Source organism: Dipodomys ordii, unplaced genomic scaffold (assembly GCF_000151885.1).
Source record: "Dipodomys ordii isolate 6190 unplaced genomic scaffold, Dord_2.0 Scaffold53, whole genome shotgun sequence".
Taxonomy (NCBI): domain Eukaryota; kingdom Metazoa; phylum Chordata; class Mammalia; order Rodentia; family Heteromyidae; genus Dipodomys; species Dipodomys ordii.
In genome coordinates, this window is record NW_012267269.1 from 6,810,015 (window position 1) to 6,829,972 (window position 19,958).

The following is a 19,958-nucleotide window of genomic DNA, read 5'->3' on the forward strand; positions in this document are numbered from 1 at the left end:
TCACACGCCCCCACCTCTCACACGCCCCTACCTCTCACACGCCCCTCCCAGCAGCGTGTGCAGCCGCGCAGGCGCAGTAGCTGAGCGGCCGCTCCTAGCCCGAGGGATCCTGGGACTAGATCCGGAAGGACCTGTTCGGCGTCCCGGGCTAGGCCTCGAGTTCCAGGCCCTGGTCCCGCCTCAGGCCCAGGCCCGGTGTTCCAGGTCTCGCTCAAAGATAGCCTGGTGGCCAGCACGACGCTGCGGCGACAGCGGAGGGGGCGGCGAGCCTTTCGCTGAGGTTCCGGGGCTCGTCAGCGGGCGAGGCCTCGGAGCCGCGGTACGTGGCGCACCCCCCCGCCCGCGGCCCGGCCCCGGCGCGGAGCGGAACTGCTGCAGGAGCGGCCTCGGGCCCGCGGTGAGCTGAACCCGCGCATTTAACAGCCCTTGGGGGATGATCCACCCGCCTCAGCGGCGCGTCTGAGGCCCGCGCTCCCCGGCGGCCTTGCAGCCGATGACTGACCGGTGCTGACCGGGGTTGCTGGAGAGGCGGCCGCTGCCTTCGAGCCTCCGGTTTCCGCGAGGAACGTTGTTCCGCGAGGTCCCCGCAGGAGCCCGGCCTGCACATGAAAGTGTCTCTCGGTAGCGGGGAAATGGGCGTCTCGGCCCACTTGCAGCCTTGCAAGGCCGGGACCACCCGGTTTTTTACCAGCAACACGCACAGCTCGGTGGTGTTGCAAGGCTTTGATCAGCTTAGAATAGAAGGTTTGCTGTGTGATGTGACCCTGGTACCGGGTGACGGGGACGAGATCTTCCCGGTGCACAGAGCCATGATGGCGTCTGCCAGTGATTACTTCAAGGCGATGTTCACCGGGGGCATGAAAGAGCAAGATCTAATGTGTATTAAGCTCCACGGGGTGAACAAGGTCGGTCTGAAGAAAATCATTGATTTTATTTACACTGCAAAGCTTTCTCTCAATATGGACAATCTTCAGGACACGCTGGAAGCTGCCAGCTTTCTGCAGATTTTGCCCGTTCTGGACTTCTGCAAAGTATTCCTCATCTCAGGCGTCTCTTTGGATAACTGTGTTGAGGTTGGGCGAATTGCTAACACCTACAATCTTATAGAAGTGGACAAGTATGTTAATAATTTCATCCTGAAGAACTTCCCGGCTTTATTGAGTACCGGGGAGTTTCTGAAGCTCCCTTTTGAAAGGCTGGCCTTTGTGCTCTCCAGTAATAGCCTTAAGCACTGTACTGAACTTGAACTCTTCAAGGCTGCCTGCCGCTGGTTGAGATTGGAAGACCCGCGGATGGATTTTGCTGCAAAATTGATGAAAAATATTCGATTTCCACTGATGACACCACAAGACCTCATCAATTACGTGCAGACGGTAGATTTCATGAGAACAGACAATACTTGTGTGAATTTGCTTTTGGAAGCCAGCAATTACCAAATGATGCCATACATGCAGCCAGTGATGCAGTCAGACAGAACTGCCATCCGATCTGACTCCACCCACTTGGTTACATTAGGAGGAGTTTTGAGGCAGCAGTTAGTTGTCAGTAAAGAGTTAAGGATGTATGATGAAAGGGCACAAGAGTGGAAATCTTTAGCCCCCATGGATGCTCCTCGTTACCAGCACGGCATTGCCGTCATTGGAAATTTCCTTTATGTAGTTGGTGGTCAGAGTAATTATGATACAAAAGGAAAAACTGCCGTTGATACAGTTTTCAGATTTGATCCTCGATATAATAAATGGATGCAGGTGGCATCATTAAATGAAAAACGCACATTTTTCCACTTGAGTGCTCTCAAAGGACATTTGTATGCAGTTGGTGGGCGCAGTGCAGCTGGAGAACTGGCTACAGTAGAATGTTACAACCCGAGAATGAATGAATGGAGCTATGTTGCAAAAATGAGTGAACCCCACTATGGCCATGCTGGAACCGTGTATGGAGGCTTAATGTATATTTCAGGAGGAATTACCCATGACACTTTCCAAAATGAACTAATGTGTTTTGATCCAGATACAGATAAATGGACACAGAAGGCTCCAATGACTACAGTCAGAGGTCTGCATTGCATGTGTACAGTTGGAGACAAGCTCTATGTCATTGGTGGCAATCACTTCAGAGGGACAAGTGATTACGATGATGTTCTAAGCTGTGAATATTATTCACCAACCCTTGACCAGTGGACACCAATTGCTGCCATGTTAAGGGGTCAAAGTGATGTTGGAGTTGCTGTCTTTGAAAATAAAATTTATGTTGTTGGTGGATATTCTTGGAATAATCGTTGCATGGTAGAAATTGTCCAGAAATATGACCCAGAAAAAGATGAGTGGCATAAAGTTTTTGATCTGCCAGAGTCACTTGGTGGCATTCGAGCTTGCACCCTTACTGTTTTTCCTCCTGAAGAAAACCCTGGGTCACCTTCTAGAGAATCGCCTCTTTCAGCACCTTCAGATCATTCTTAGGTATAAAACCTTTGCAGTGCATCATGAATGCATTTTGTAGTTCTTCAATTGTATCTTCTTGTGATTGGTATAGTTATTAGACCAAAAGTTTAACTTAGGTTATTTGTCTTGTTTGGTTTAGGAGCTGAGGATGTTTATCAAACGATTAACATTCTGAAAATGTGTTCTAACATATACAGCACTTTTAACAAGTGAAAAATAATATGTAGAAAGTTAGATGTCCTTGTGGTATGGAATAACAATACTATGTGACTGTGTACAATATGTGACTGTAGTGATTGTGTAATTATGTCCATTGTACTTCACAGTTGAAATTTTCTTCTGGCTGGAGAATATCAAAGGGCCACCTGGTCTCTTCTATAGCAAACAATGTTGTTAAGTATTATTAGCTACCTCCGTCTTTGCATATGGTTTTTGACATGTCTGTTAACTGTTAAGTTTGTGTAGTTGCACTTGGAACATAGTGAAATTTTGTTGGCAAACAGGAGAAATAATAAAACTAGGAGAAATAGTCCTAAATCATAATTTGGTATCTCTTTCTGTAAAGAGAGAGAAAAGAGAAAATGTGTATAGACAGTACACATGCACACATGTAAATACATGTATGCATTCACGTAAATTTTTCAATTACCACTTAACTGTAATGAGATTGTTCTGAAATTCATTTTTTTCTTTCACAGAGCAGCTATTTCTATTTTTAGAATTCAGTAGCAGAGACTGTCCTTATAGTCATAAAATTTAGATAGCTAAGGGCTACAACATAAAATAGATGTCTGTTTTTGTCATTTGACAAATTTACTTTGACAAATGACATTTCTGCTTGGATAGTGTTTTCCTATAAAGTTGTTTTTATACAGGTTATTTAGCAAAGTTCAGGTTTCAGAGAATTGCTTTTACTCATTAACTTTACTGTTTTTTTCTACCTTTTCTGTAAACTTTGTTATATGAAAAAAGGAAAGAAATATTCTGAACAAAGCTGTAAGATTTTAAATTCAGTCCCCAGTCTACTCTTGACAGTCTACTCACTCTGGAGTGATTGCTTTAGTGCCACTGTAGCCCATTACGGTTTAGCTGTGTGACCTGCCTGAGGCTATGATCTGAGCAAGTAGAAGATACACTCTTTTATGCATCAGATCAGAAAAAAATATCCTCTGAGCTGTGTCTCAAGGACAGAACCAACCTCATATTCACTAAGAAGCCAGCTAAACAAATTCATAACACTTTTGACTTACAGGCAGTACTACAGAGGTGAACCTGATGGTTGAGAGTAGCATCAGGAAATTTTAGCAGGGCCTTACCAGTATATATATGCCTCTGCTTAGGAGATTGTTAAGAGTTTAGTTCAGGAACAACTTCCTCTATTGACACTTCCACAGTATAACTCAGGAGCCAAGGCAAAAGGCGTTGGATTCCAGGAAATCTGAACCTTACTGCCCACACAAGTGTTGGTTTATTTTAGTGCTTTTTATGATTTCTGCATTGGCAGAAATGTCATACTTTCTATGTTTTTGTTAATGACGCTTTTTGTTTTTGTTTTTTTAATTGAAAGTAGCACTTTTTTGAGTACCTTTACAAGATAGATAAAGAATTTGCTGTTAACTTTGTGTATTGAATAAGCAAGTACCCCAAATCATTTCTTTGGATTATTAATGATATTGACTATGTATTTTTAGTAGCTGTGTTTCCTCTTTAGTCAAATGTTCATGTCCTTTGCCTATTGGAATTGCTTTGTTTTTCATACGAAGTTATAGGGTTTCTTTATATAATAAATATAATTTAATTGGCATTTGTTTGCATTCATTTTTCCCCTCAGTGTGTTCTAGTTTTACAAAAATGGAGGATAGCCATTTGATTAATTTATCTTATTTTTTCATCTTGACCATTTTGGTGAAAATATCGCTATATTTTAAGTGCAGTATTACTTTTCAGAACTGATTCTAACAAGCCGAGATCATATTGCCCTGGTTGTCCTCTATTTTGTATGGGTTATTCTTTACATTTTTCTCTTATAGTATATTTGACCATGTTGCTTTATAATTAAGTTCTATTTAACCAGGTTAACTAAGTGTTGTATCTCACTGTACATATATGCCACACCACTCCTTTACTTCCCAGCTTCTGCAGTTGACAGTTTTTGATTGTCATACACAGTTCAATGCTATGGCAATACTACTAATTAAGCTAGAGCTCTTTCCTTAAACCAATAGAAATTTTAACTGATTTTGAAATGATTGGAAAGAGATTTTTTTTTTTTTGGTGGGTTGTGGGGCCTGAACTCTGGGCCTGGGCGCTGTCCGTCAGCTCTTCAAGGCTAGTGCTCTACCACTTGAGCCACAGTGTCACTTCCGGTTTTTTCTGTTTATGTGGTGCTGAGGAATTGAACCCAGGGCCTCATGTATACAAGGAAAGCACTCTACCACTGAGCCATCTTCCCAGCCCCAGGCTGTCATGTTTTTAAACAACATTCAAACTAGAAAAATAATTATATATAAGCACATGAAGTATTGTTAATATTTATTTTAGCTTTCCTGACAAAAAGTTTTCAAAAGGTAATATTTTTTAGATTTTCTGATCTAAAAATGAGTTAAGTCTGTTATAGAGAGTAGTAAAAAATAAAAGTAAGTGTAACTATACCTGAAGGTATTTTAAGGATCATTACATTAAGAATATTGGGCATATTGTAATCCCTTCAAAGTCGAGAAATCCACAGAGGCACGGTAGGTGACAAAAGGGAGTTTTATTTGGCCGGCCAATGTCTGCCTAATCCTGGGCTACCTCAAATGGGGCAAAGTTTATATATACCACAACCACATGCAGGTGGTAGTTTCACAAGCACAGAAGCTCATTAGGGGCTGGGATATTCCTCAGCTGCAGTCAGGGCCAGGCAGACAGCATTCTGCCGATGTAAATGAAGGTCTGAGATTTAGGACTGGAGGTGGGGATTATCAAAAATCCAAAACACTGAGTTCTTACAATATCATATGCACACATTTTATGAACATTTGTTAAATAGGTTTCAAATATGCCAGATCCTAAGCTAAAAGCTAAATGGTAAAAATTTAACTTTAAACAGCACAGATAACTATCATTTTTTATCTGTAGATAAGAAAAAATAAATATGCAAGGTGTTTATCCTAATTATCAAATACATGTGCATTAAGAAAAACTAATTCAACTGGAGTATGATGTGGAATAGGTTTTTTAAAGAGATAAAACATAGTTAAAGTTGCATCCTTGAAGGTATGGACAAGACATTGGAAGCCCAATCCTTTCCTACCTGCCATAAAGTGGGGTGAGATGGAATCTCATTGTTTTCCTTTGCATTTCTTTATGGCCAGGGATGATGAGCATTTCTTCCTGTGTTTATTGGCCATTTTTGCATCTTCTGACAAGTCTCTATTTAGCTCTTTGCCCATTTATTAATTGGGTTATTGGTTCTTTGAGGAGTTAGTTTCTTGAGCTCCTTGTGAATGCTGGATATCAGGCTTTATCAGAAACATAGGTGGCAAAGATCTATTTTAGTTTAAAAACTATGTCACTATTGAAACTTTTTAAAATCCCAAATAATCAATATTCTGTCTTTGGTGAAGTTCTTATTTGTTGACCACTAAGTTTTCTCTTCAAGGTAAGCCACAGCGCCAGTCACAGCTGCCCCTGATTGGGCTTGAATGAGCTGCAATCCTTCTAATGGGAGATGGAGCCCTGTGTCTCTTTTGAGACTCCCCAGAGGAAGTGCTGTGTGTTCAGGCAGTGCACTGGGATGAAGGAAAGAACAAGAAGTCTCTAAAACGTCAGCTCCAAGCTGTAAGAAGCCTATGTAGTTGTGTGCCATCCTTCCCCTTTAGAGCTATATGAATATCCCTTTGAACCAGGCCAGAATTCCCTTCTGACTTTGTCTGCTGGGATTTGCTTGGGCTGTAAGCAGGAGGCTTGGGTTATAACCTCATTCAGCAGTGATTACCAATCAGTCTATTTCCAGACAATTTTTACCAAAGTACTTTCCACCTCTGAAAATATCTTCTTCCTTTACTTCTCTTTAGGTATATCCTGATGTTGCCCATTGTTTGGACACATTTTTTAAAGTAAATGTGTGTCATCAGAATCTATTAACTGCAGACTGGGTTAAAAATCGTCTTTCTTAAGCTGGGTGCCGATGTCTCACGCCTGTAATCCTAGCTACTCAAGAGGCTGAGATCCGAGGATCATGATTCAAAGCCAGCCTGGGCAGGAAAGACCATGAGACTCTTATCTCCAATAAACCACTAGAAAACTGGAAGTGGTGCTGTGGCTCAAGCAGTAGAGCACTCGCCTTGAGCTAAAAAGCACAGGGACAGCGCCTAAGCCCAGAGTTCAAGACCCAAGACTGACCCCCCCCAAAAAAAAACAATCGTCATTCTTTCAGAGTGCTCATGCCTGTAAGACTAGCTACTCCGGAGGCTGAGATCTGCCCAGGCAAGAAAGTCTGTGATCCTCTTATGTCTGATTATCCACCAAAAAGCTGGAAGTGGACCTGTGGCTTAAGTGGCAGAGCACTAGCCTTAAGCAAAAACATTCAGGGACAGTGCCTAAGCCCTGAGTTCAAGCACCAGGCTGGGCACACACACACAAATAGTCATCACTGGTTTTAAAGAAGTGCTCTATTTATATTCTGTGAAGAAATAGAAGTTGAACACAATCTGGAAATAGGAATGAACATATAAATGGACTGAACATGCAGGAAATCCATAAAGTGGAGTTACTATCTCTGGCTCTGGCACCTGGCCTCAGCACCCAGCACACATCCTCAAAACCTCATGTCTTCCTCTCTCGGGTGGGATTCCTATGAGACCCTGGTCATTCTCTCCCTTCTCCTTGCTGCCAGTTCACAGACAGTTACTTTATGTCCTGCTCTGGTTTCAGCTCAATGCTTTTCCTAGACAGCAGAACATAAATAGAAAGCAAAGATCAATAATTTTTCTGTGTTTAGCAGAGCATCATTTATAAGTTCTCTCCCCATTTTCTTTCTTTCTTTTTTTTCTTTCGGTCATGGAGCTTGAACTCTGGGCCTGGGCGCTGTACCCGTGCTCTTCATCTCAAGGTGAGCGCTCTACTGCTTGAGCCACAACACCACTTCTGGTTTTCTAGTGGTTTATTGGAGACAAGAGTTTCACTGACTTTTCCTGCCCAGGCTGGCTTTGAACCATGATCCTCAGATCTCAGCCTCCTGAGTAGCTAGGATTACAGGCGTGAGCCACCGGCTCCGGGCTTCTCTTCCTCATTTTCATTGCAAGTGTTTCCTAAAGAAAACCAAAGACAGTTATGCAGTGTTGAAAGGCTACAAAAACTTCATAAAAGCCCTTGCCTTGGTGAGTAGTACAATGGGGCAGCCACCAACCTCACAGCTAGATTTTCAAGAAGATACACAAAACTCCCATCTAAGAATGGAGATTCTTTTTAGACTGCAGAGAATACTTTTTGGTGATCATATTGCTAATTTCTATGCTTAACTGAGAATACATACCATAATAATATTGCCCTATACTTCCCATTAGTTGCCTGAAACCCCCCATTGTTCTAACTATGATATCTGGAAGCATGGCTTGAATGGTAGAACACTAGCCAAACACCCACAAGTATTAAAGTTTTAAAAACAAGTCTAAAAGGAGATCTGTATAAGACTAAAGAACAAACACATTTCACATGGAAGGTGACTATGAGTATATTCAGTACAGAAATGGCAGCTTGTAGAGAAAAATCTAGAAGAAAATTCAGTCATAGGCAAGTGAGATGGACTGTATCATTTTCTTGGTTCTTCTGCTAACTGTATATTATCATCTTTACTTTTTAGATAATATTGGATTTTTTCTCATTTTTCCTTTTGAAATTACAATAACCATCTTTCCTTACTTGTACAATATCTAGAGTTCTCCCCATTCAATCCTTATTAATGTTCCCCACAAAACCATACAGCTGGTTTCTCTTTTCTGGTGTCCCTGGTCAGTGATTTTTATTTGAGAGTATAGACCACAAACCAAAAAAGCAAAACTCGAAAGTTCCTGCTTCATCATAAACTCGTAGATAAGGGGATTGTTTTTTTTCTTCTGATGACTATTTTTGGAAATGAGTTAATATTTCTGTTATGATGATGCAAGAGTAAGCTGTCACTGAAAGGAGACAGAAAGCAGAATTTATTTTCCAGCTCCATCCAGCAGATAACTTGGCAATGGAGGAAGAAATGCCCATACAGTGACACTTGAGAGTATCTGATAATATTGCCATGGGACGGGGAATGACTCTAACCAAGAGATGAATAAAGCTGAGATGTCTTTCCTATCCTCCCCCTCCATAGGAGCAGACTGTCCAGAATCTTGAGGTAATTTTGAGATCAGCTCAATAAGGCACATTCTAAGGGGTGAGATAACAGCACAACAGTAAGCAGTGAGTAGTGTCACAAAGCACTCCTGCCTTTTGACAGGACTACTGCAGAGGGCCAGACATGCTCACAACTCTGTCATTCTTCAGACATAAGCACTCAACAAATAGCCGTTTTTACCTGGCCTCAGCCCTTTTCCATGCACTCATACTTCCTGCACCCCGTCACCTCCCACAGAGCTCTAGGATTCCCACACCATTTGACTGAATGTAAAAGTTTTACAGAGAAAGATCACCACCTGTTGGCCAACATAGATCAAGACGACATAAATAGAAAGCCACACACACAAGATCAACAGCCAATGATTCCACATTCTGATTCCATTATGTAGAGATGACATCAGGAGACTCAGAAATTTTAAAGTGCAAATCTAGAAACCAGAAGAGGGTGGAAAATTCAAGAGCAGCTGAAAAACACACAAGGAGACTAGACCTGCCTAGGGCAACTTCTGGAGCTTGGGTTTTTCTAAGGAATGGAACACTGTATCAACTGTCAAGTAGCATAAGAGCTATTTCCAATCAGAAGGAAAGGAGACGGAGGAAGATTCTGAAGTCCTAGAGTCATTACACTGACAAAGCCCACAACCACAATGCCCAGCACAGGTGGTACTCATACCAGACAGCAGCCTTCAAGCTCACAGAGTTCTTGGAAAGGTTAGGGTTATTCTAGTATCTGTCGTAAATTTACATTTAACTCTAAGGTCATTCAGTTCCTCACGGTGCTGAAAAATAATATTGGTGATGCCAATAAAACCCAGGGAATCTCTAAAATTCTGTTCATAATTCTATTCAGCTTCTTAAAAAGACAAACACTAGAAAGGCACTTGGGGCTCACACCTATAATCTTACCTACATAGAAGCCTGTGGTCTGGGGATCACAATTTGAAGCCAGCCCAGGAAGAAAAGTCTGTGAGACTCCATCATCAAAAATAACTGACGGAAGTTGTGCTGTGGCTCAAGTTGTAGACAGCTCGCCTTGAGCTGAAGATCTCAGGGATAGTGCCCGGGCCCAGAGTTCAAGCCCCATGACCAACCAAAAAAACAAAAAAAAACCCAAAATTAACTGGCAAAAGCATGGTTGGAGGCATGCCTCAAGTAGGAGAGCACCATCTGAAGAAGAAAAGCAAGTGTGAGGCCCTATCAGTAAAAGAAAACAAGACAACAATAACAACAACAAGAAAACAAACACTGTGACTACAATTCTTGCACAAAAGGTTACAGGGAGAGTATTGTAGTAGTTAAGCAAGAAATGGACCAGGGCCTTCCCAGCAGAACAGGCAGTCATTTGGGTTTTAGAAGATCTTCTATTCTGATGGCAGCTAAGCAGTCATGAGAATTCATTTACTTAACATAGTTGAAGAGAATATCTAAGTGGGTCAGTTCTCATTGTTTAATTCCAACTAGTTCCTTTGGCACCTAATTAGGCTTTCCTAGAAACTGGAACCATTCCTGAGGATTAGGGGCCACAAAACAACATCAAATCTATACAAATACTTTAGAATCATTAATATGAGTAACATAAGAGCTATTGCTATAGCACATTAGAGTTGACCATGAAGCCAGTTATGATAGAACCTTAAAAAAATCAGAGACATACGTATCCAAAACATTTTTTTTATCTTTTACAGAATCAGTAAAGGGTCATACAGTCATATAAAATTAAAATTTCATCTTTGAACAGAAACTCTTAATAGAATCCAGTAAAGAGTCATGATAGAGTCTTTAAAAATCAAAGAGACATCTAAACTCAAAACGTATGTACTGTATTTCAACAGAAACAGTAATGGAGAAGAGTAGAGGGTCATCATAAGCCCCACTTGTTCTACTGGTAGAACACCATCCCAACCACACAGGCAGCCATCAAAGCCCCAGAATGCTCAGTGTTGCCCATGGCAGCTCTAGAACATTACAGTCATGACTGTGCGGTGTGTGGCCAGAGGAGAGGAGAAGCTCCACATGACCCTGTGCATGTGCTTCATTTGTATTTGTGCACAGAAGCCAGCAGGTCAACATGCCAGCAATCGCTGAATTTCATTTCAGATCATATCACATTTGCAAAACCAAAACCATATTTCCATAAGCCTAATAAACAAATAATAAAAAAGATAAATCTGGGTAAAAAGCACCATATTTTTGGTTCCAAACTACAGGGGAAAAAATGGAACCACAATACCCACCTGTAGCAATTGAGTTGAGATTTGAACTCAAGCTAGAATCTACTTGACAACCACTTCACTTCTTCCATAAACACACGTAGTGTTATATACCTTGGTCATACAAACCTTCTTGGCACAAACAACTCTACTATTGAGTGAAAAGATAAAAAGAAGCCATGTTTGAGAATGAGATCAGCAAGTGGGAGAAAGAGAGACTTCCAGGGAATCAGTAGGGAACAAAAGGAAACAAGTTAGCATCCACGTGGAGCTGGGACAGGCACAGAAGGAAATTTGTCCAGTGCTTTTAAAAAAATATATAAAAACAATAGTAAAAGAAGTAGACTTCCAAAATTCTGCAGTTGATAATTTAATGAAGATGTTTGAATATATTTCATTGAAGACATTACTCAAATTTTACAATTTTTCTGATAGAGTTTGAGCTCAAATCCTGGTGCTTTCTAAGAAAGTATAATACCTTACCTTCCCCTACTCCCCCACCCCCCACATACAATAATTTTCAAGTGAAGCAAAATATCTTCCTTTTACTTATAGTCCTATGTGGTAATCAAAAGGCATTTCTTCTGATTTAGTTTACCATAAAACCAGTCTGTTCTACCTGCTTATACCTCCCCTGTTGACCTTACATCTTAACTCTGTTGAACCAAATGTGCCCCTTCTTGTAACATGTCACAGAAGCAGCCATTTCCCCATCTTTGTGCAATTCTGCATTTCTTGTGGTCTTGTCACTGTAGCCCACAGTCCTTAACTTTTCTGCATTGAATTTTTTTGGGGGGTCCAGTCGTGGGGCCTGAACTGTGGGCCTGGGAGCTGTCCCTCAGCTCTTCAGCTCAAGACTAGTGCTCTACCACTTGAGCCACAGTGCCACTTCTGGCTTTTTTCTTTTTGCTTATGTGGTGCTGAGGAATCGAACCCAGGGCCTCAGGCATGCAAGGCAAGCACTCTACCACTGAGCCACCTTCCCAGCCACCCTGCATTGAATTTTTTTGGCTTATACTTTCCATTGCGACAACAAAGCTCACTTCATTTTCATGACAATTGAAATTCCAATTTTTTTTTTAAGCCACAAACCACAAGGAAGGCTTGTTTCTATGAAAGTAGAAAATAGGGGAAAAAGTAAACAGAGAAAATTTTAGAAAAAACCCTTTGGCTTTCATTTCCTTCCACCTACTTATGTTATTTTATCATGAATTACAGCATAATAAAAGGACAAGTAGATGACCTCTGACCATTAAACTATCATCACACCAAAAAAGGTGAAAAAGTTAAACTGAAAATTTAGAATTATTTCTCCCTGCAAAATACTTCTTTGTAGTATTTTAAGAATTAGGCAGACTAAAAAGCTACCAGCACAACTATGTTTATTGTAGCATTATTTATGGAACCAACCCAGATGTCCTTCAGTAGATGAATTGGTCAAGAAAATGTGGTATATATACACAATGGAATTCTATGCCTCCATCAGAAAGAATGACATTGCCCCATTTGTTAGGAAATGGAAAGACTTGGAAAAAATTATATTAAGTGAAGTAAGCCAGGCCCAAAGAAACATAGGTCCCATGGTTTCCCTTATTTGCCATAACTAGTATATGTCTGAGCCAAGCAGAAAAGGCCAGATAAGTTGATGTTAGGGGAATGAACCCCAAGGTAAGTATTCAAATGTTTTTGTTTTTTTTTCCTCTCATGCAATTGTTTCTAACATATTTATAAGATGATTTCTATGTTGCTTTTTGTATGTCCCTCCCCCACAGTATAACCCCTGCTTTCACTGTATTTGATGTTGGTATAATTTGTGGAGGGGAAGGGAAAAAATAAATCGTTTAACTAGGGATACGGGTGGACCCATTGCAACAATGAGATGTACAAGCCATTATGTAGAAAAACGAACTTTACAACTTTGGTGGGGGGGGGGCGGATCAGGTGGGAGGAGAGAGGGAGTATGGGAAGGGATGAGAAGGAGAAACAAAGGAGGAGGCAACAATGCTTGATAAGAAATGTACTTGTTATCTTGCCCATGTAATTGTAACTCCTCTGTACGGTATTCTCACAATAAAAAAAATTAAAAAAAAGAATTAGGCAAAGTAAAAGAAAAATACTAGTAGAATGTAGGTCACTAGCTCCTGTGTAAGTAACTGCCATTGAAGAACATACCATCACTGAGTCATGAATTCCTATCTCAGAAATGTCGAAACTCAGTATTGAATTAGACTACTGATCAAAAATAATATTGAAATTAAAACAAAAGTATTGTCCATAAAGATAACACAAGGACACATTTGAAAATTTCAGTACACCCATATAGGCAAAACAAATGTATGCTATTAGCAATGAGGACTCAACACTTAGATACATGGGAATGTGTTAACTATTGAAAACAAAGAACCTTCATATGATTTCACGGGGCAAGGGCGATGATCTTCTAAGATCTATTATTTGGACTAGCAGGATAATATCACCTCTAGCAAAACAAGTCCTAAAGATAAGGCAGTGGGCAGATTACCATCAGAGAGGGAGGCCAGTGACCATGGCTAGTAGACTTAGAGAGTCTAGAGACTCCAGAGCAGAGAGGCCTTCTACACATAACAACTACCTCGTGAATGAATGGGAATGGAGAAAAGGAGACCTCATTAACACACAGTCACAGCGACTTGCATAAATGTGTTCTAGAAGGAGAAAAATACCAGCACCAAAGTTCTGAAGCCAGTATAGTCAGCAATCTCCTTGGGGAAGAAAATAGCTAACCATAGTCTGTTCTTACTTCTAAAGAGTTTCTTTACTTGGATGATACAGTGAATCCTGAAACAATGATTCAACCCTTAGTATCAATGGTTCTCATGTTAAAAATAAAGGAAGGATGGATGTCAGGGTCAAGGATAAAGATTTGTTCCTGCAAGCAAGAGCATTGGTGACACACACGTTAAGAAAAGTGTATGCATGCACGGGAGGGTAGGTGAGTCTTTACATACATCCATGTGCACATTCCGGACTTCAGGCCACCAGATGCTTCTCAATAGATTAGGGGTAGCATTTGGGTTGCACAGTTACAGTTCACTTGGAAAATCCATGTCTTAGTGTTTTAAATTTCAGGCCACATGGCAAACATGTCAATAGAAACAAAAAAAGGAAGTGAAAATGCAGAGAAAATGAAATGTAGAGAAAATGAAAATTGGGTTTTCTCTATAAAAATTGATCAGAGCCAGAAAATCTTCACAAACCCCAGGGTCCAAGGTTGATTGAGACCCCAGCTCAGCCAGGCCAGAAGCCTCCTCACGTCCTCATGGCTCTCCTGCGCCCTCTACTGACTGCTATGGTGCTGTGCAGCTTTGGACCTGTTGCACCTCTGGGCTGTCACCTGCCTCAGAACTCTCTCCTGCTTAGCAGGAAGACCTTTGAAGTACTGGAGCAAATGAAGAGAATCTCCCCTGTCTTGTGTCTGAAGGACAGAAGGGACTTCCAGTTCCCCAGGGAGATGGTGAAGCTCAGCCAGATGCAGAAGACCCAGGCTGCGTCTGTCCTCCAGATGCTGCTGCAGCCCATCTTCAGTCTCTTCAACACAGAACAAGCCACAGCCGCCTGGAACCCTGCCCTCCTTCGTGAACTCCGCACTGAACTCCTTCTGCAACTGCAGAACCTGAGCACCTGTTTAGTCCAGGTGACCAGAGAGGAAAAGTCGGTGCTGAAAACTGAGGGTCCAGCACTGGCCTTGAGGAGGTATTTCAAAAGAATCTTTCTCTACCTGGAAGAGAAACAGTACAGTGACTGTGCCTGGGAAATTGTTAGACAAGAGATCACAAGAGCCTACTCTTCATGAAGAAACTCTCAAGCAAGATGAACAAAAATGGGTTTCATCTTGATGTGATTCTTCTGGACTGTTCTGCCATAACATATAACATTGGTTATTTTGAAAGGCTCTTCCTTTGGCATGAGGAACATATTGTTGAAAGTTATGCAGCAATACTTCAACAATATGAAGTACATGTATTTTAGAAGTAGTCATCTCTAAAAAGAATTCATCCTTGAAGCATCATTCCTCAGAGATAATTGCCCTGCTATTATTTGTTCATTTATTTATTTATCCTAATTTTTCTTTCTGCTGTACTTATTTATTTGACATATAATAACTTGTTTATCTTTGTTATTTATTTATTCAGTTCAATAAAACATTTACTCTATTCGCTTAATTCCTATCACCAAAATTGTCACAGTCCATCACCACTGAGGCAAGTACAATGACAGGACACCTGGGCAAAAAGTTGAGGTTTTGGAATGCCAGGGGACCCAAAGTGATTCCTGCTCTTGGATCCTGGGATCCCAATAAAAAGCATTCTTACAGAGTGTAGTACAGTGGGAGGGGACTGCAGATACATGCAAAGGTTAGGGTTATAACCATTAACATGGGAGGTAATTTGCACACAAGTGAGAATTGACTTCATTATCTTAGGAAGCAGGGGGAAGCAATAAACATCCCAGCACAGCCTCTCACCTTATCTCCAAGGTGTTAAGCTTTTAGTGCCCAAATGCATCTAGCTTAAACACAGGTAGGGCAGTAATTTCTACCTCTGTCTGCCTCTACTGTTTGGCCTTTCCTGGGCACAGCTCTCAGCCTTCTGAATGCTGTCAGGGATGGCATTGTGATCTCCTTTTTTTCATGTATGAGTACTTTTAATGTTGTATACATCAAATTACAATAGACAACTCTAACAAAACATAGCCCCTCAGTTGTGAACAGCACAGTGCATTACAGTAAACAGAGTTTATATTCCACCATCAAGTGGGGCTCACCCATTAGCTCACTTTGTGATGGATCATTAAGAATATCTTCAGGGCTGGGAAAGTGGCTCAGTGGTAGAACGCTTGCCTTGCATGCCTGAGGCCCTGGGTTCAATTCCTCAGCACCACATAAGCAAAAAGAAAAAAGCCGGAAGTGGTGCTGTGGCTCAAGTGGTAGAGCGCTAGCCTTGAGCTGAAGAGCTGAGGGACAGCATCCAGGCCCAGAGTTCAGGCCCCACGACAGGACCCCCCCCCAAAAGAATATCTTCAAATCCAATACTCTCATCATTACCCTTCGAAATTTCCAGTGAAAGGTTGGAACTTGAAAGAAATGGAAGACGCTGAACCTGCTGCACTGCTTTGAATTCCATTTGTAATTTCAGTGGAGCATATAGACCCTGGATATTCCTCAGTGTGGCAAGGTTCATTTTATCTTGGTTGAGCTGGAAATTTTTTTTCTGACAACAATTTTTGTGTAAGGCTCCCAAAGATTAGCAAATGGACAAAAATATGACAATATGTCTAAAATAAGTTTTTGTATAGTGAAAATTATGATAACAAAATTAATAGATATTTTCCATGATGGTAGAAAATATTTGAAAAGTATTTATTTGATAAGAAGTCAACACCAATAAAATAATCCAGTTTTCAAAATGACCAAGTATCTGATACACATTTCACAAAGGAATAGGTACAAAGGAAATAATAGGTATGAAAACGTTCAATATTGCTTATTGTTAGGAATGAATAACCCAAAAGGAGATATCCTCTCATTCTACTCAGAATGTTCATTACCAAAGATAAAAAGTTACAAATCCTGTCAAAAATACACAGAATACATGATTTTATGTTCTCTTGGTGGGAATGTAAATTAGAGAAGCTATTCCAGAAAACTCTATGTAGAGTTCTTAAAATATTGAAAATAGAACAACCATATGATATTGCTACTGCACTAATAGGGCATGTAACTAGGGAAATAAAATGTTTTCCTTTTCAAAAAAGTAGCTACCTATCTATGTGTGCACTGTTCACACAGCCAAGCTATGACATCAGTGGTGATGTCTATAAGACTAAATTCTTATTAAAAACGTGTTTTATACACACTCACACACACACACACATAAACACACACACAATGGAACATTGCTCAAGAACAAACGAGTCAATGCTGATGTTTATAGCAACATGGATGGACTTAGAGACATTATCTTTGTAAAATAAACTAAGCACAGGAGGACAATGCCATATGCTCTTGTGGCTAGGTGGGAGTAAAGCACTTCATCACATAGAAATTCTGTTTAGATTTATGTGTGATGTGGAACAGCTCAAGGAGAGCTCTAAGTCTCCATTTACATAAAATGTAAATGGGTGCAAACTGTTTATACCATTATTGTTACTACTAAATGAAACCATGCATTTTAGTGTTTAGCAGGATGTCTTCCTTGGAATAATATGCAGAACATTGTGGGCTTCTAAACTACTTTTCTTCAGTGTATGAGACTATAATTTGCCATTCTTGAAAATCCTAAAAGTTCTGTTTCCTATTTCTTAGTAAGTGACCTCGAAAAGAGTAAATGCAAGATGGGAGAATTGTTTCATATCAGTACAGATGCTGAAGTGTTGTCACTCTCCTTGGTAAAAATGACCTACATATCAGCAGTGAAGAACTGCAGGCTAGCATAAACAAGGCTAACTGGGAATAAACACCTGAAGAGATGTGCAGAAATCCCTTGAGGTTTAGTTACTGACTGTGGCCCTGACACCTTGCCTCCCCTGCCCTCAGCATCCCATCTCCATTCCCACAGCACCTTCCTCTCTTGGGTGGAGTTCCCACAGGACCCTTGCCATTCTCTCCCTTCTCCCTACTACCCATCCACACCGAGTCCCTTTCTGTTTTGGGGAGGGCTCAGAGCAACCCTAAAGAGCAGAACACTCAAGTACAAAGCAGAAGTTCTTCTGCTAGGGAGCTCTCCTTTCCTTAATTTCTCTTTAACTGGATTGGATAATAGCTAGTACAAGGAAAACACGGGGAAGCAAACAGTGAGTGAAGGTTGAGGGAAACTCAGGAATGAACTTTCTAAGTGATCAAAACTGATAATGACAGCCAGCCAGACTCAGGGCAGTGCTCTGACCACGCAGAAATCCCACCACCATACAGGGACTGCTCTGCACAATTCACAGCAATTATTTTGGGCAGCTGTGATTATATTTACTATTAAGTAGGATACCCATTTTCTCATATGCTCATAATAATAGGTAGCAGGATTATAAGCTCTTCCATATCAGTGACTACTTGAAATATATGACATTAGTTAAAGTACATATTAATAATTCTTGGAAGAGTTTTTGAGAAGAATGAGGCATAGACACCCTTCCTTCCCATGGAAGAAGAGTCTGGCTTTATATCCAGTCAGGAAATGGCAAGTTGGAGAAATAAATGGCAGACATGCTAGTCTCCTATACTTATGTTAAACAGATGCTGTATTCTCTTGTTCTTTCTGTTATCTGGCAGAACTTTCAATTTCCACTTTCTTTTCCTAGACTGAGTTCGTTATTATGGTATCATAACAACTGCTTCCTCTCCCATTCATGGGTCCTAATCTCTCCTCAGCCCCTCCACATGAAGCTAATTTCCATCATCTCTGATTTCTCTTCCTTTGTGGTTTCTGGCTACTCAGTTTCTTCCTAAGATTTGGACAATTATGAAAGGGATGGTAACACTGATCTAGACGCGTTTTCCTCATTAACTGACTCAACTGGAGCTCCTCTGTACAACTACTAGAAGATAATTGTTTGAAATGTCACATTCAAACAAAAGAATTCAATTACAACTAAAAGTTGATGGGAAGTTCTTCATTTGTTAGAAATGACTGTAAGGAGAACAACTTCTTGTTCTGATGAATATTTTGAGGATGGGGCAATGTCCCTGTGATAGTGATGTAAGAGTAACGTTAAAGTTTTAACAAACAGGAGGAGTTTCTGATGCTGAAAGAGTTGCACGGAAACAGCGTCCCCTACTGGCCAAGTCAAGGAAGACAAGATCATGGCTGTGGAGCCTAGTTAGGTTCTATGGAAGGTTTCTAATCACAGCCAAGATTTTGCTAAGCCTTATTGACTTAACTTCCTTAGGTGAAGAGGACGATGGTGGTAAGTTCTCACGTTTTCTCCCCAGTTGGTGCACTTGGTACTGAGCAGGCATATGCTGAATTGGGAGCATTCCATTCCACCAAAGAACATCAAGGGCACATAGCAATTTGGAATCTCTGAATTAAAATGTGCTGTTAAATGTGTGAACGGTAAGGGTTCTTATTGAACAGCCGGTAAGAGTGAATCTTGAAGCCGATGAGGACAGATTCTTCAACAAATCAAGCAAAGATATCTTTTCTTTTAAAGGAAATATCAGTGGTGACATAGAAAACTCACAAATTTTACCTCCTCTGATTCCATGTACAGCAGGCAACTGAGCTCTTAGGCTCAAGTGCATCATCCTGGCGTCCCAGCCCCCATCGTGGTTCCTGAGAGCACAGTGATGAGTAAGAATTGCAGCCTTTGCCTCTCTAGGCTGCTCTGTGGTCTGTGGTCAGAGGGGAGGTTCCCTGTGACTCCTTGTGGGTGGGGGTATTTGTGGCAGCAGTATATGGGCAGATAGGCCAAAAACTCTGCAATGATGGAGAGAGTATTCCAATTTTGCAAAACCAAAATGGAATCCATTAAAGTATGAGAAACAAAATTCTGAGACAAAGATGTAGGGGTAATCTTCTGTTCTGAGGTCAATCACTGACAAATAGAGACATACATAATCAAGCATAGCTCTTAGGGTGACATTCGAGCTTAAGTCAGAAGCTCTGTGGTAAAGGCTTCTATGAATGTGACTCAGGCATGGCTCATTTTATAATATCTCAACAACAGTCATTTTTCTGACTTCATGCACATCAGCTTTGGCCTTTTGGACTCTCCACTTGTGACAGAGAGAGTTTCTAGTTTCCTGTTTTGAGAAATTAGCTGCGTTGATTCTTCCTCATTTATATTTTGATATTTGGGTGAAGTGCCACGTCTAGTCTCTCATTTCAAGAAGAATTTAATTAATAGTTTTTCTCATAAACCACAGACTGTTTTGCAATTTTGTAAGTCATTCAAATAGCAC

The 19,958-nt window shown here is 40.8% G+C and overlaps 2 protein-coding genes across 2 annotated transcripts; both read left to right on the forward strand.

Moving 5' to 3' along the window:
- The first annotated feature begins 117 nt into the window (after positions 1–117).
- Klhl9 (kelch-like family member 9) lies at positions 118–4,245 on the forward strand. The gene has a single exon (XM_013020835.1). It carries the CDS (start codon positions 606–608, stop codon positions 2,457–2,459), a length of 1,854 nt encoding a protein of 617 aa, XP_012876289.1. The 5' UTR covers positions 118–605; the 3' UTR covers positions 2,460–4,245.
- Positions 4,246–14,116: 9,871 nt separating this feature from the next.
- Positions 14,117–14,855, forward strand: LOC105989006 (interferon omega-1-like). Its single transcript, XM_013020798.1, has one exon. It carries the CDS (start codon positions 14,322–14,324, stop codon positions 14,853–14,855), a length of 534 nt encoding a protein of 177 aa, XP_012876252.1. The 5' UTR covers positions 14,117–14,321.
- Positions 14,856–19,958: the final 5,103 nt, after the last annotated feature.

Excerpts from the sequence above, each read along its gene's own strand:
- Klhl9 (XM_013020835.1), top strand. The coding sequence starts at position 606 with ATGAAAGTGTCTCTCGGTAGCGGGGAAATGGGCGTCTCGGCCCACTTG.
- LOC105989006 (XM_013020798.1), top strand. The coding sequence starts at position 14,322 with ATGGCTCTCCTGCGCCCTCTACTGACTGCTATGGTGCTGTGCAGCTTT.